At 46.7% G+C, this 16,623-nt stretch overlaps 1 protein-coding gene across 2 annotated transcripts in view; it reads left to right on the top strand.

Moving 5' to 3' along the window:
* PCYT1B (phosphate cytidylyltransferase 1B, choline) overlaps positions 1-6,167 on the top strand; it is a 91,302-nt gene extending 85,135 nt beyond the window's left edge. For both annotated transcript variants that reach the window (XM_080794870.1, XM_080794869.1), the window contains exon 8: positions 5,484-6,167. In XM_080794870.1, coding sequence (XP_080650996.1) covers positions 5,484-5,696 — 213 coding nt within the window. In that variant the 3' untranslated portion in view covers positions 5,697-6,167. The remainder of the gene's footprint in view (positions 1-5,483) is intronic.
* The last annotated feature ends 10,456 nt before the right edge of the window (positions 6,168-16,623 follow it).

Genomic DNA, 16,623 nt, shown 5'->3' with positions numbered 1-16,623 from the left:
AGAAAGAACAAAGCGGGAGGCATCACACTTCTTATTTCAAGCGATATTAGAAAGGTATAGTAATCCAAACAGTATAGTACTGGCATAAAAAAAGACATATAGACCAATGGGACAGAACTGAGAGCTCAGAAATAAACCCACGCACGGGAGCCAGGAATACTCAGTGGAGTAAGGACTGTCTCTTCAACTCATGGTGCTGGGAGAAACTGTATATTTACACATGAAAGAATAAAACTAGATCCCTAAATTACACCATTCACCAAAGTTACCTTGAAAAGGATTAAAGATGTCCATGTAAGACCATAAACCATAAAAATCCCAGAAGAAAACATAAGAAAAAAGCTCCTTTACGTGGGTCATGGCAGAGATTTTTTTGGGTAGGACACCGAAAGCACAAGTCACAAAATCAAAAACAAGTGGGACTACATTAAACTAAAAATGTCTGCACAGCCAAAGGAACCATCAGCAAAAGACAGTCTACAGAATGGGAAATATATGCGCTAACCATGTATAAGTTAAGTGAATATTCAAAATATATAAAGAACTCCCACAACTCAGCAGCAAAAACCTCAAAATAATCCAATTTAAAAATGGGTGATTACCTGAACAGACATTTTTCCATGAAAGATATACAAAGGACCAACAGGTATATGAGAAGATGCTCAACATCACTAATCAGGAGGGAAATGCAAATCAAAACCACAAGGACTCTCAACTCTATGGTCAACTAATCTTCGACAAAGCAGGAAAGAATGTCCAATGGAAAAAAGACAGCCTCTTCAACAAATGGTGTTGGGAAAATTGGACAGCCACATGCAGAAAAATGAAATTGGACCATTTCCTTACACCACACATGAAAATAGACTCAAAATGGATGAAGGACCTCAATGTGAGAAAAGAACACAGGCAGCAACCTCTTCAACCTCTTCGACCTCTTCGACCTCAGCTGCAGCAACTTCTTCCTAAGAACATCACCAAAGGCAAGGGAAGCAAGGGCAAAAATGAACTACTGGGACTTCATCAAGATCAAAAGCTTTTGCACAGCAAAGGAAACCGTTAACAAAACCAAAAGACAACTGACAGAATGGGAGAAGATATTTGCAAACGACATATCAGATAAAGGGCTAGTATCCAAAATCTATAAAGAGCTTAGCAAACTCAACACCCAAAGAACAAATAATCCAATCAAGAGATCGGCAGAGGACATGAACAGACTTTTCTGCAAAGAAGACTTCCAGATGGCCAACAGACACATGAAAAAATGCTCCACATCACTTGGCATCAGGGAAATACAAATCAAAACCACAATGAGATACCACCTCACACCAGTCAGAATGGCTAAAATTAACAAGTCAGGAAATGTCAGATGCTGGCAAGGATGTGGAGAAAGGGGAACCCTCCTACACTGTTGGTGGGAATGCAAGCTGGTGCAACCACTCTGGAAAACAGCGTGGAGGTTCCTCAAAAAGTTGAAAATAGAGCTACCCTATGACCCAGCAATTGCACTACTGGGTATTTACCCTAAAGATACAAACGTAGTGATCTAAAGGGGCACGTGCACCCGAATGTTTATAGCAGCAATGTCCACAATAGCCAAACTATGGAAAGAACCTAGATGTCCATCAACAGATGAATGGATAAAGAAGATGTGGTATATATATATATATATATATATATACATACACACATACACAATGGAATACAATGCAGCCATCAAAAGAAATGAAATCCTGCCATTTGCAACAACGTGGATGGAACTAGAGGGTATTATGCTTAGTGAAATAAGTCAATCGGAGAAAGACAACTATCATATGATCTCCCTGATATGAGGAAGTGGAGATGCAATGTGGGGGGTTAGGGGGGTAGGTAAAGAATAAATGAAACAAGATAGGATCAGGAGGGAAACAAAGCATAAGAGACTCTTAATATCACAAAACAGACTGAGGGTTGCTGGGGGGAGGGGGGTCGGGAGAGGGGGGTGGGGTTATGGACATTGGGGAGGGTAGGTGCTATGGTGAGTGCTGTGAATGTGTAAACCTGGCGATTCACAGACCTGTACCCCTGGGGCTAATAATACATTATATGTTTATAAAAAAATAAAAAATTAAAAAAAAAACCACAAGGACTTTTCACTTCACGCCAATTATGAGGACATGGATTAAAAGGAACACTTGTGTGTTGGTGGTGGAATTTTAAATTGGTGTGGCCAAGGTGGAAAACAGTATGGAGGTTCCTCAAAAAATTTGAAACTGAAACCATCATATATATGATCCAGTAATTTCACTTCAGGGAATACGTCCAAAGGAAACAAAAACACTAGGTCAAAATGTTATCTGCATCTCCACATTCACAGCAGCATTATTTGCAATGGTGAAGACATGGAAGCAACCTAAGTGTCTATCAGAGGATGAATGAATGTGTCAACAATGGAATATTAGTCAACCATTAAAAAGGAGGAAATCCTGTCCTTTGTGATAACATAGTTGGACCTTGAGGACATTATGCTAAGTGAAACAAATAAGAGAAAAACAAATACATGATCTCACAGGTCGTTGGGGCCAGGGGGTCAACAACTCAGGGAAAAAGCAATCAGATTTGTGGTTACCAAGGCAGAGAAAGGAGTGAAAGAGGGAAAATCAGATGCAGGTGGTCAAAAAGTACAAACTTCCATTTATAATATAAATAAGTACCAGGGATATAATGCACAGCATGAAGACTATTGTTAACATTGCTGTGTGGTATATATGAAAGTTAAGAGAATAGATCGCAAGAGTTCTCATCACAAGGGAAAATATAAATTTCTTTTATTTATGACAGATGTTAACTTACTGTGGTTAATGTCTAAGTAAAATCGTCACACTCTACACCTTAAACTCTGCTGTGTGTCAATTACATCTCAATAAAACTGGAAATCTTTTTTTTTTAACATGCTGGGAAGATCAAACAAACAAACAAACACAGCCTGTAACAATCTGATATATCAAAAAGGTGTCTCACTTCAGTCATTTTGCATTTGTTTACTAGTGATGCTGAACATTTTTACAGGTCCTTTGTCAGTCTTTTGTGCTTTGTCTTAACAAGTCATATGCTCATTTTTCTATAGAACATTTTTACATTCTTCTTAATTTGTAGGCTCCATTTATATACTAAGATCCATTATTTATGGTTAAATATTGCAAGAATTTACCCCTTGTGTTTCCTTTGCCTTTTACCTTATCTCATGGTGGGTTTTTTGGCGGGGGGATACATAAGTTTTACACTTTCGTATAGTTGAACACCAAACTTCTCCTTTATGGTTTCTCTTTGCTTTTATGCTCCCACCCAAAGGTAGTTCTAAAACACAAATCTGATCATAGCCTTCCCTTAATTAAAATCTTCCAGGGGCTCTTGGGGAAGAAAAATTCCAGCTCCTCCTGGTGCACCACCCCAGCCTATGGGCAGCCCCATAGGCACTCAGCTTACGGTCATGCCAAGAATTGTACGCAGTACTCTCTCCTTAGCGCTCTCTGCTTGGAAAGTCACCCCTCCACCAGCTGCACATGCTCCTTCCCTCCTCACCCCCTCTTCCTGATGCATCGCTGAAGCCCCAGCTGGAGTATGAGCATTTCCTGTGTAGCACCTGGTCTGCAGGGGGCTCTGTAGTGCTTGGTAAAGTGAGTAACTCAAATGACACGAAAAGTCTAAAATGGCCAACAAATGGAGAAGTGGCCCCCAGGGCCAGTTTAGGATCACAACATTGGACTGAGGTGCTGGGGGCAGAGGTTCTGTCACAAGTAAGGGAGAGAACTGAGGGCACAGAGCCCAGGCAGCACGGGCAGGGTGCTTGGAGGTGAGTAGAACGGGACATGGGCACAGGTGGGGGCTGAGCTGCCGCAGAGAGCAGAAGGGCAGATCAGTGGGCACCACTGCTAGGCCAGGATGGACGTCCCCATAAAGCTGAAGGACGGTGCCAGGGAAGAGCTCAGTTCTGAAAACACAGGGCAGTAGTCACTGGAGATCTCCAGTGGGAAAGCGTGTCTGACAACTGTAATCCCTTTTACCCCCAGAATCTCCTACACCAGCACATGACACTGCTGTCTTTCCTGTTTCATAGGCCAGAAACTGGAGTCACTTGTCTCCTCTTCCTCCCACACCCCACATCCCATCTGTTAGCTGTTCCTGTGGGCTCCACCTTCCACATGTAGCCGGACTATGACATTGCACGATTCCATTTAGAGGACATTCTGGAAAAGGCAAAACTGGAGGGACAGAAAAAGATCTGTTCCCAGAGGCTAGGGGAGGGAGTGACAAAGGATCTCGTGGAGACTGGGTGGATGATGGAACTCTCCTAATACTCTGACCATGGTGGCAGTCACACAGCTGCAGGCATTTGTCAAAACTCACGGAACTGAGACTTAAAAGGCTGACTTTCACTTTAAGACCATCATACCTTACTAAAACCAGGCCTCCAGCCATTTCTCACCTCATCTCACCCTCGTGACAATGGGTGTGGTCCAGGCCACCATGATTCTAATTTCTTGGATTCTCACTACAGTGGGCTCTTCACCATTACCCGAGCTCCTGCTCTGGCTTCCCTGCGGCCGGGGTGGGTCCTTTTAAAACCAAAGCCAGAATTCCTCAGTCTGGGATCCAGAACTTCTGAGGTAAAGGAACTCTCCCAAGGTTTCTCTTCTCACAGTAAAGCCTGAAGTTCTCACATGGCCACCAAGACCCTATGTGACACAGTTTTCTGTCAACCCTCTGGTGTCTTCCTCTTAACCCCTCCCCCCATACCCTCCCCCCTCCCCGTGACTCCACTCCTGCCACCATGGATGGCCTTCTTTTTCCTCCTTGGACATGCACTGCCTGCTCTCTTTTTGAGGTGCTCTGTCTGGAATGCATTTGCCCCCAATTTCCATCCACATGGACCCCTCCCTCATCTTTCAGGTCTTCTAGAGGCCTTCCCTGAGCACCCACGTTACAACTGCTGCCAAGGTGCCCAGCCACCTCACACCCCCATTTGCTATCGTTTTGTGTTTATTTTTGCTCACAGACTGTACTTCCTTCTGACATCCACATATTTTGTTCATTTTGTTTATTGTGTGATTCGTTCTCATGTCGAGGAGGACAGGGATTTCTGTTTTATCTCCCACTGCCCTTCTGTACCTTGCACATGACTGTTTGCCTGAGAGAGAATAGACACTCAAATTTTGTAGTTGTAGGAAAGGCAAGCAAGAAGGCAAGAGTCCTAAAAAAAAAAAAAAAAAAAGAAGGCAAGAGTCCTAAGAACCAGCAGAGATGGTCATCTCCATGGCCACATCTCACTGCCCCCGAATTTCGCTTAGCTGTTCCCCATATATAGTCCTGGATGACATCAACTGTAGGACCAGTCTGTGGGGACCAATGTTGTGGGGTGGTGGCTCTCCTTCCTGCTTTTCCTTTTTGTTTCCCTGCTACCTCAGGTGACTAACTTAACAGATACCTTCTCTCAAATTTCTCTCTAGAAGCAGATGTTCCAGGAGAGGAGTAGCCGGATGCTGCAGGCCTTGTCCCCGAAGCAGAGCCCTGTGAGCAGCCCCACCAGGAGCCGGTCCCCCTCCCGCTCCCCGTCGCCCACCTTCTCATGGCTCCCGAACAAAACCTCACCCCCCTCCTCACCCAAAGCAGCCTCAGCCTCCATCAGCAGCATGAGTGAGGGGGATGAGGATGAGAAGTAAAGGCTGCCGGCAGACAGCAAGGGCCACACCGCACAGGCTGGAGCGAGGGTGGGGTCACCGGGTGTGCCTGGGTGGGGCTGGAAGGGTGACGGTTGCAGGAGCTGCAGCTCAGCTCAGCGAAGGCCTGGGGACCAGCTCTCCCTCAGTCTCCACTCAGCACAAGACTTGGGCTCTGCATGGAGGTTTCAAGCCCGACAACCTTTACAAACCTTCTTAGCAGCATCTAGAATCGCTACTTTAACCTTGCTAAAGAAAGATGCAGAGCACCCCCAGGAGACTTGCACTGAGTCGGGTGTCTTCTGCTTTGGTCCTTACACCCACCCCTACCAAGTCCACCACCCATGGAAGCGGCTGTTCCCTCAATCTGCTACTTCCAGCTCATAAGGGCCCTGCACGTTGCCTCCTACCACCCAAGCTCTGTCAGAATAAAGTTGTTTCCGATAGAGGTGGCAAAGTGCTTCTGAAATAGTCAAGTGAAAGACCAATTCCAATCTTCTCAGATTAGCTACTGAGACCTGATGTTGCAACACATCGATTCTTCGCAGTTCTAGGAATGTGGTGCATAGACAAAGACATGCTTTAGGTCAGATATCTAAAAGGTCATCTAGCATGAACCTTAACTTCTTATTCAAAGGACAGTTCTGTTGAGGAGAACGCCACAGAAGGCCTAATATGGTCCTGGTTGTACTTTTCATCTTTGGTTTGACTTCATGGTTTCCAGAAATGACCTGAATCTGTGGAAAATGCAAGAAAGAAAAACACTATGTGTGTGTGTGTGTGTGTGTGTGTGTGTGTGTGTGTGTGTATGAATGAAGAGGAGCTGCTTTGCTTTGGCTCCAAGTTTAGCAGATGGTAAATGTCTCCTGGAGCTTCTCCTTAACGGATGCTAACTCTGGAATGGCTTTTCCCATTTCTGACCAGTTAACAATTTCATAGGCCTCAAGTAACAGTTTGATGTACCAAACCACATAGTATACCAATAGGGGGTGCTACCTGCACGTATCTGTTCTCCGTATGCTCCACATATGCTATCCAGGGTGTATACCATATGCAATATGAATGTATGGTGGTAGCCTTCTACAATATATGCTCCTGCTCTCACCCTAATCCCCCGCTGAAATCCTTGGTCTAAAGGACTACCTGGTTCCCCTGTGACTTGGGCACTTTGTCAAAAATCATCCTGGATTCCTGTAGAAATGTCTTGTCCCAACCAGGAAACGAGTATGTTGTTCTCATGGCCTCTCATTGTGTTTGTGGCTGGAGGGAGGCTCTGAAGAGCTTCCCAGAGCACTACGGGAACCTCGGTGTGATCTCAGCATTGAAACGGACTACATGGTTATACGGTTATCCCCAGCCCTAGGTTTGCCAAATGGGACGAAGAGTCTAAGCACTGCTGAGTCGTTTGAAGTTACTGTCCACTAATGACAGGGAGGAAAGGAGCAGGCAGAGTCAGGGTGTAGAATCGCGCCCCTAGGTAGACGAAGCATTGCCTGTCTGTGCCAGCAAAGCCAAAGGGAGAGCTGGGGCCTAACTGAGCAGAGGCCCAAACCAGCAACTTGTGGGCAGAGCTCAGTATCTCCTGTGACAGAAACTTCCCTTTTCAGAGGCCTTGGGAACGAGCCTTTCTGGGTGACACATGGGGCAACCAATGAAGGAAGGTGGCATGTCTTTCCCCCTTTTGTCGGGGTTGAACTACCTCCCTGCCCACCTGGAGATAAGTGGTGTTTGCTGGGAAGCAAAACCATGCGGCTGAGCTGGCTTGGAACCCCCTTGTCCTGGCTCGCTCCCCAGGGTTCTGTTGAACACTCACGTGGGACAAAGAGCTGGCGGGAACGTGGCATGTGAGAAGGAAGCTCTCTGTAGCCAGGACCTAGAGCACTGCTCTGCAGAAGGAGCGAGGCCCCAGTTTTCCACTGTGCCTCTCTGCTCATTCCAGCTGGTTGACACTTGGGATAGTGCAAGGATGAGCACAGCCAGGCAGGGCGAGGTGGGGAGAACAAGGGCAGAAAAAGGGAGCAAAGAGGGACCTGGAGAGAGGGAAGGCCATTATAGAAAATCTGTGCTCTCAACCCATTTCTGGATCTCACTGTGTAGGGGCAACTATTTTGGGAAGGCCTTTTATGGGCTTATTCCATCACCCAGGGCAGACAGACCCACTCTTACTTTAATTGTGCTCTGAAGCAAATCATGGGGGCTCCACCAGCCCGACTCTGTGTTTGCAGGCCTTCCACACCATGCTGACAGGTGCCCCTTATGTGACTCAGACTCAGTGCCGTCACAGTGCCAATGATGGGACATCACCAACACCTGGCTTATTCCAGAGATGGGCTGAAACCACCCACCAACCGTTCTAAATCTCACCTCATGTCCCCATGCTGTCCTCTAGTAATCCCTCCCCGCTGTCCTAAGGCCATGAGACTGGGAAGGAATGGGGGCGGGAATTCTACAACCCAACCTGTAACACTCCTGGCCATTCTTCCCAGGAGAAGATGTGGGTGCCCTTCTTTTGGGTCAACGGTCACGGCCGCAAGTGAGTCAGGGCTGGAGTGAGAGATGTACAAATCATGTGCAGGCTTGAAGAGGCAAGCAGAAATGACAGAAAGCAAGGAAATGTCCCTTCTGCCCTAGAAAGGGAAGGAAGCTTTAGACTGAGGACTGCAAAACTGTACAGAGTGTTGTAGAAGGAGGGAGCAGGTTAGAAGAAGGGTGGGCAAAATCCGGCTGGAAGTGGGGGAGTGGAGGAGCAGGGACTTTCTGCTCCCTTTCAAAGTGTCACTCACCCCTTAACAGGTGAAGAAGGGAGGCTTCCTTTCACAGACACCCAAGGACTATCCATGCGGGGTGGGGTGCCAAGTCCCCGAGCTCCCCCGTCCCACCACTTCTCCATTTGCTGCCACATCCTCTTCCCAGGGCCCTGAAATCAAACGTTCACCCTTTCACCAGCTACAACACACAGGGGAAACTCTAATAACCTAGTCACACTGAATGCCCTGTTTCTGGCAAGCCAGCTCCTGTGTGCCAGGACCTCAGAAAAGTAAAGGAAACCAACGTCAAGAGGAGCGACCCTGAGACCCAAGACTGCCTTCTGACCTGCTCTGTGGGCGTGCAGTCTTGCTCCAGGCCTCGGGCTGTAGTCACTGTGAGTCCATCCCTTGAGGGGGGACAGGAAGACTGTGCATTTGTTTTCTCTCCATCTTCAGGACTTATTTTAGCACCCAAGCATACCCCAGAGAGAGACGGGATGGCGTGACACAGCTGAATCAGATGAGCCGGTTTTGGAGCAGCGACGTTCCTGCTCCTCAGGCATCCATTCAGCACTAGTCTAGGCCACCAGACTTTTTTCGTCCCCTTTTTAAAGAATCAGCTCATGTGGCATTTGCAGACTTTTTTGTTTTGTCACTGCGATGTGTCCTGGGACAAAGCCATAAGAAGAGCATACATACTTAAGACTCTGCTGTACATACAAGAAGACGAAGACTCGTCTGGGTTCAAGTACGACCTTATGCCCAAGCATTTGCTCTGGTGCTGAATTACGCGAACTACTGGAATCAGCCCTCCACCCCCAGCCCCTCGTCCCTCCCCCGCCCGCTCCCGCTCCCCAACAGAACACAGCATTCCCACCTTGTTTATAAATAAAGGGACGCATCATTGCACTTGGGCTTGGCGTGCTTCTTTAAAAGCGTGCTACGGTGTTCCCGTTCCCGTACTGTAGCTCGCTGGGAACAGACCGGCCGGGAAGGGAGGTCACACTGGGGAGCCCAGGCGGGACCTGGAGCTGGAGGTTCCACGGCTGACCGGCTCCCTGACCCCGGCCAAACCACTTCACTTCCGTGGCCTCAGGCTCGGCTTTTGTCAAATGAGGGGGTTCATGGAAATGGCCGCCGAGGTCTTTGCCTGGTAAGGCCTCTGAACCTCGGACGCAGCCTGCGCAGTCCCTACGCTTCTCCCCCTGGACGGCGGCCGCTACGCGACCGTGAGAACGGGCTTACCTCTCACGCGGCGGAAAACTGGGGACGCGGCCCGCCAGGCGCCTGGGACCTCCGCGACTGCCGGCATCCGCGTCCCCGCCTCAGCCTCCACGGGCGCGCGGGCTCCGCCCCCTCCCTGATGGGTCCACCTGCGGGCAGCTTCGCACCTGTCCCCGAGCGGCGGGGCGGGGCCGTTTCCAGCACATGCCGGGCTTTGGGCGAAAGCGCCTTTGAGGGGCGCCTGGGTGGCTCAGTGGGTTGGGCCTCTGCCTTCGGCTTAGGTCGTGATCCCGGGGTCCTGGGATCGAGCCCCACATCGGGCTCTCTGCTCAGCAGGGAGCCTGCTTCTCCCTTCCTATCTGCCTGCCTCTCTGCCTACCTGTGATTTCTCTCTCTGTCAAATAAAAAATTAAATAAAAAAGAAAGCGCCTTTGATTAGAGGGAAGCAGAGAGATGGGGGTAGAGGCACTAAATCGGGATCCCAAATGCCAGCAATGAGGGCCGAGGTTACGGTGCCAGGAACTGGGAGCGGCCCTCCGCCGGCCGGACTGGGGAAGTTCTATGAACTCCAGCTGGTGAGCTCGAGCCGTGACGCGGCAACAATTCTAACATCAGCTGGGACTCTAGAAGAAACAGCCAGGCCTGTATCCAGCCAGGGAATCCATTTAAAAACAGAATACCTATTATTCATAGACCATATTACTCGGCTTTGCCACCCAGATCAGACACGTTCTTGACGGGTCGTAATTACAGTAACAGCCACAGGTTTCTTCTTCACTTCGTGATACCTCAGAAAGGTTCTCAAGGAAAAAATCCGTTCTAAAGCATAATAAAATTCATATTGAAGAACTCGGGTGCCATTCGGATAAAGCATGACAGTTCATCAGCCCCGAAATACATACCCAGTGATGGAATCCTTTAAGAAATCCTCAAGTAAAAACCAATACACCACCAGTAAAATCTGAAAAAACCATTAAGAGCATAAATACGTGTCAGCGCTAATTGATCTTGTTTAGGCCCAGCTGCACTGCCATAACTTATATTTAAAAAAATACCTTATTAGCTGAATCCCAGCAGCTGCTGACCAAATGTGGGAAACTTGAGGAGAGCGCTTTAGTGCAGGGTCGGCTTGTCTCCTACAAGCAATTTTTGCTCTCCTTACCTTCACTGTCTCTCTTAGGGGGCAGGGAAAGGAACTAATGTGCCAGGTTACTGTACTGTATTCACAAAAGTGGAGCTCTGATGGAGGGATTAGACATAACTAAAATATTTGATATGTAACCTTCCATTTTAAAAGAATTAATGAATCTATACCTGAAAGAGTTGGGATACTTTACCCTTTCCACAGGGACCTTTTCAGCTAATTATACTCGCAAATGAACTTGTCACTTGAAAATTTCCAAGTTCGAAGAAAACCTGTCATCTTCTGTCATGCACGTGGCAGGACATGACTGATTACATAGCTAGAGGAGGGAACCCGTCTTTCTCGCCTGGTCTTCACATTCCACTGGACAGACATTGATAAGATGCCATTCACTAGTCTGTCCACAAATCAACATGAACACACCTGAGTCAGTGATTCTTTTTTTTTTTTTTCCCCATAACTGGTACCCAGGAATTAACATGAGTAGAAAAAAGCTGGAGAGGCGTATATTAGTTTCCTACTTCTGTCACCAACTCGGTGGCTTAAAACAACACGGGTTTACTTTTTTTCAGCTCTGGAGGTCAGAAGTCCAAAGTGGGTCTTACCAGGCTAAAATTAAGGTGTCGGCAGGGCTGGATGCTCTAGGGGAGAATGTTTCTTACATTTTCCAGCTTCTAGAAGCTGCCTGTTTTCCTCGGCTCATGGCCCCCTTCCACCTTCAAAGCCAAAAATGGCCAGTGCCGTCTTTCTCACATAACATGACTTCAACATGACTTCCGCCTTTCTCTTCTACTTAGAAGGGCTCTTGTGTTTATATTTGTCCAATGTGGATAACGCAAGAAAATCTCTCTACCTTAAGTTCATCAACAACTTTAATTCTTCTTGCCATGTAGTATAACATATTCCCAAATTCTGGGGATTACGACATGGACAGCTTTGGGGAGCCATTATGCTGTCTACCACAAGGTGACTGAAGATAATCATCAGAAACCCTTGAACATTCTCCCAGTTCCTGAGTTGAGAAACTGTAACCCTCATGCAGATATTCATATTTCTCTTTTTAACATTCCTGTGTCTACTCATGATGAACTTGCTTAAAATGTTTCTCCCAAGTCTTGACGTCTATAAGAGCACAGAGTAAGTATAATGGAAGATGTCTGACTCAAATGCACATGCCAATTGGTCCATGAGGAGAGAAGTGTTGGATCCTCAACTCACAAACACAGAACCATGGCTGGTAGAGAAGGAAGTTTAATAAGAGTCCCCCTGCTCTGTTCTCTGTACCTATCCTCCAATTTATACTTGGCTATCTCAAGAAGACAAGAAGCAAAAGGGCAGCTAACCAAAGCCTTCGATCATCAGATACAGTCCTGCTGAAACAAGCCCAGGAATACAGTTTTTGACTATCAGGCAGAATCTGTTTCCTGCCTATGCTCTGCCTGGTTTTTGGTCATTCTGGTCCTTGGACGTTGACCTCAGCCCCTTGAATCTAGAGCTCACTTCCAGCCATCCAGTATCACAGTACCCCGTGCTCCTTTCTAGAGTAACTTGTTTTCCTCTTGTAGCCTTTTGACTTAAAGCCTACCCTACATTCCTGTCTGGAGCATTCAGTACACGGTCCTGGGAATGCAGGGATTAAAGAGGACACAATCCTGTCCCCCACCGCAGTTTCAGCTCAGTAGCTTGACTCTCAACCCTGGCCTCTCCTGACTGGCCCTACTTCTGACTTTCCCGAGCTCTTGATAAACAGTCCAAGTTTCAGATTCTGCCAAATAGAGTTCTACAATGATTTCGCATTATTTTACTCATTTCTTTGGGTGCGGGTGCTCAAACTTTCGCCGAGAGCAAGGACTACCAACTCTTACTCAGAGTGGGGGAAAATAAGGAGATTTTAAGTAGATTTTCAGCTTCTTAGAAACCAGTCTTGGAGGATGCTGAATGAAGGAGGCTGATGATGTCCGTCCCTTAGCTAGACCCATCAACAGTAAGGCTCTAGGCGAGCTGCCGAAGTCCCAAGGCATCGGCACACACTTTCCTTCAAGGCCTTCACAGCATGTGTGCAGCCTGGGCCAGAACTCTATGTGGGCAGAGCTGTTTGATGAATGACACGACCCTCCGAGGTCTCACCCTAAATTCCTCGATTGCTGTGTGATTGACGGGCCTCTCTCACCTGGATAATGGGGCAATATCTGCCCTCATAAACTTGCTATTTTGTTACCAGTTGAAGCCCTAGGAAAAGAGCAGCTTTCATATAGGAAGTTCTGTTCCAATTACTGTGCAAGGTGACAATAATCATCTCTAACTTTAGAAATAATTACACTATTATATGAAGCGGTTACTAAGGAACTGTGGAAGCTTCTGCATCCATCACTGTTATTAAAAATCATTAACATGTTTATTTTGTTTATGGACTGACAAATTCTGTTTGGACAAGAATATCAGAGGACAGTAAGAGTACCATTAGCTTAGAGTTTCTTGTACAGTAAAAAAAAAAACAAAAACCACACAAACAGCAAGGCTGCTCAGCTGCCCCAAATTCAAATCAACAAGGCTGATCTCTTCTAAGTATTTTTCAGCTACCTGTGAAACAGGACATCAGTAAAGCTGCAAGGACCCTGGGCCCCACTCTGTGTGAGGAAGACAGGACTTGCTGCTGCCAGCATTCTACTGATCTCAAAGGTGGGCCTGTAGTTCGGATCTCATCGGCAGTTTTCAACCCGGTCACATGGTGGAATCTCCTAGGGACTCCCAGTATTTCCCAGAGACCATCTGATGGAATGGCTCTGAAGTGGGGTCCAGAACTTACAGATTCCAGTAAGACCAAGTCGAAATCCTCTGGGCTGTACTTAAAACTTCAACTCGGGGAACAAAGCGAGTCTCGGAGAGTAACTGGATTGAGAGGTTGATGATCAATGGCTTGTACGACAAAGACGGGAACTGATCCACCATACAGAAATGACAGGAAAAGGTCTAAGTATCATTTGCTTATCCGAAGAGAGACTTCTAAGGTGATAAAGTGTCAGAAACGGGCAATGGACAAAGGACTCATTTTAAGACCAACATTTAGAAATGCCAAAGGTACTGTTAAGCACCCAGCCCAATGACTGGTGAAAATGGGTGCCCAATGTTAACCCCAAAATTCAACAGCATGTAATGGCTATTTATAGCTGCACTGTCCAACACAGTAGCCACTAGCTACATGTGGCTTTTTAAATTTAGGTTAATACAGGGTGCCTGGGTGGCTCAGTCGGTTGAGCGTCTAACACTTGATTTCAGCTCAGGTTCTGATCTCAGGATCCTGAGATCCAGCCCTACCTCGGGCTCTGGGCTCAACGCAGAGTCGGTTAGTTTTTCTCTCTCTCCCTCTTCCTCTGCTCCTCCCCCCACTCACACACATGCTCTCTCTGAATAAATAAAATCTTAAAAAAAATAAAAATTTATAAGAACACAATTTAACTTGAAAATTCAGTTTCTCAGTGGAACCAACCACATTTTTAGTGCTCAGGTGGCTAGTGGCAACCGTACAGGACAGCACAGACAAAGAACAGTCCCATCATCGCAGCATTCTCGTGGTGGACAGTGGTCTACAGGAACCCTTCCCAGAGGCAACCCCTCCTACATGATGCCTTATGATTTATTCATGTTATCAAGAGTCCATTGATGTGTTAGCACGAAGGGAACATCTGAAAATAGCAGATAATCATTTGCAAACATCCATTACATCACTGGAAAACCTCGAAGAGAGTGAGAAGGAAGTCAAAACGTCCACTGGGGGCAGTGCACTGCAGTGGCTTCCCAGAACCACAGACATTTCAGTTGGAGAGTCTCTTGGTAAGTCTAATCCATACGTGCCATATGATTTCAAAACAGGGCCAGAGTGGCTATGACAAGAACGCTATTTCCTAGTTGTGAAGGATGTGTTAGTACGGTGGCTGACTTTTGGTAAAATTCAGAGAGTTTCTTGAAAAATACAAAAGCTACGGTTACTTTCAAGAGCCACTTCTGTTGTATGCTTTGGGCAAAATAGATCACAACATGAGAGCCGGTGATCAGTACCTGCTTCCTATTTTGTTTTAAAGAGTGCCATAAAACAGCAGACCTGAAGGAACTTTGGAACCATAGAGTCCAACTCCCTAATTTTATAGACACGGAAACCAAGTCACAGCAGAGTCAGGGCCGATGTGCTGATGTCCTGAAATCAGCATGCCCCAGGAACCATTCAAACCCAAGTTTCTTGCATCGAATTTTCTAGGTCTGTTTTTTAGCGATAAATACACAAGATAGCAGGTATGTTGCTCTCAAGTTTTAAAAAGACCATTCACCATTGAATGTTGCTTAAGAGAATGACGCACTGGTAAATAACACGAACACCACACCTCTTAGTTCTTCAGCAAGTCCAGAAGTGCAGCCACGTGTCTTTATGGAGGCCCTGGGTCCTGGTGTCAGTGCTCCCCCAGTTCCTCAAAAGACACCATGGAACCAGCAGCCCTTTAGTTGCAAATTTCAAGTTGTTTATCTTCTGCGTATTCCATATGGCAACCGTTCCCAACTTACATTTCTTGAAGAATTCTCCCATGGCATTTGTTAAAATATAGATTCTGAAGCCCCCAGCCCAGAGGATCTGAATGGAGTGGAGGGAGAGCCCAGGAATCTGCATTTAACCAGCACTGGTCATTCTGGTGTAGGCGGTCCATGGCCAGTGAGGCCCAATTTGCCCAGCACAGCCCTGGTTTACACCTGTTTACACGCTTCGCAGTATAATTAGTAACAATCCTCTTTTCAGGTCAAAACTGTCCCGGTGTGGACAATATATGGTCCCCTTCCTCTGATCCATGGATCATATTTTGAAAAATATCATTAAAACTATTTACTGTTAAACAGCGCCTTTGTTTTGTCAACCGGATGTTCCCCTCTACCGAGAATCCAAATAACCTATAACTCCAATGGATCGTAAGATCTTAAGTAATATCCTTGTCCATGCCCAGCAACTTAGAATGGTGCCTGGTGCTGCTCACTTAATGAATTTCAAAAAGTGAGTAGAAGACGAGGCTCAGAGATGTGAGGGGTGAGACTACAGACCAGAGCGCAGGAAAGGACCACGCGGACACACAGTGAATCACAACTACCATTTTATTGTTCGATGATGTTGGTACAGAATTGTCCACGTGCTCCAGGACTAGTGTGGCTATGACACACACCACGCATGGCTCTGCAATTCACGGGGAACATTAGCCGAGCCATACGCTTCTCTGGCTGTGTTTTTCCAACAACCGCAACAACAGAACACGTTTCTCCACAGAATGTGAGCCTGCAAATGACCTCAAACCAAAGGCATCCCTCACTCACGGCAGGGTGTACTAGCCAGGCCACAGGATAGCACAGAACACGAGGGGGCTGGATTTTACTCTATGAATCACAAGGCAGCTCGTGAACACTGGACACACGCGTACATTTACCACTGTGACAAAGGGGGACAGATGCACAAAGTGAACCAGGTCAGGTTTGGACTTACAAGTACAAAAACTGTAATGAACTTTTATTTCATTTAATATTCTTCTCTTGTCACATCAGCTATGATTCCCAGCGTAGACACCACTTTTGTGCATCAAAGAGTTATGATGAAAAACCGGCCAAGCGAGTAACTTTACATTTAAATGCAGCGTTAGGTATGTTCATGATGCTATACTGGACCCTGCAATAACTTCTTTTATTTGGTTCAAGCGTATCTTAAGTAGTTGCAACTTGGGTGCTAAATCTGGAAAATATTTAGGTTACAAGCACCTGTGTACTTCTGTGCGGGCGTGAACTTAGAGCG

Source organism: Martes martes (assembly GCF_963455335.1).
Source record: "Martes martes genome assembly, chromosome: X".
Taxonomy (NCBI): Eukaryota; Metazoa; Chordata; class Mammalia; order Carnivora; family Mustelidae; genus Martes; species Martes martes.
This window is presented reverse-complemented; position numbering and strand designations above follow the sequence as displayed.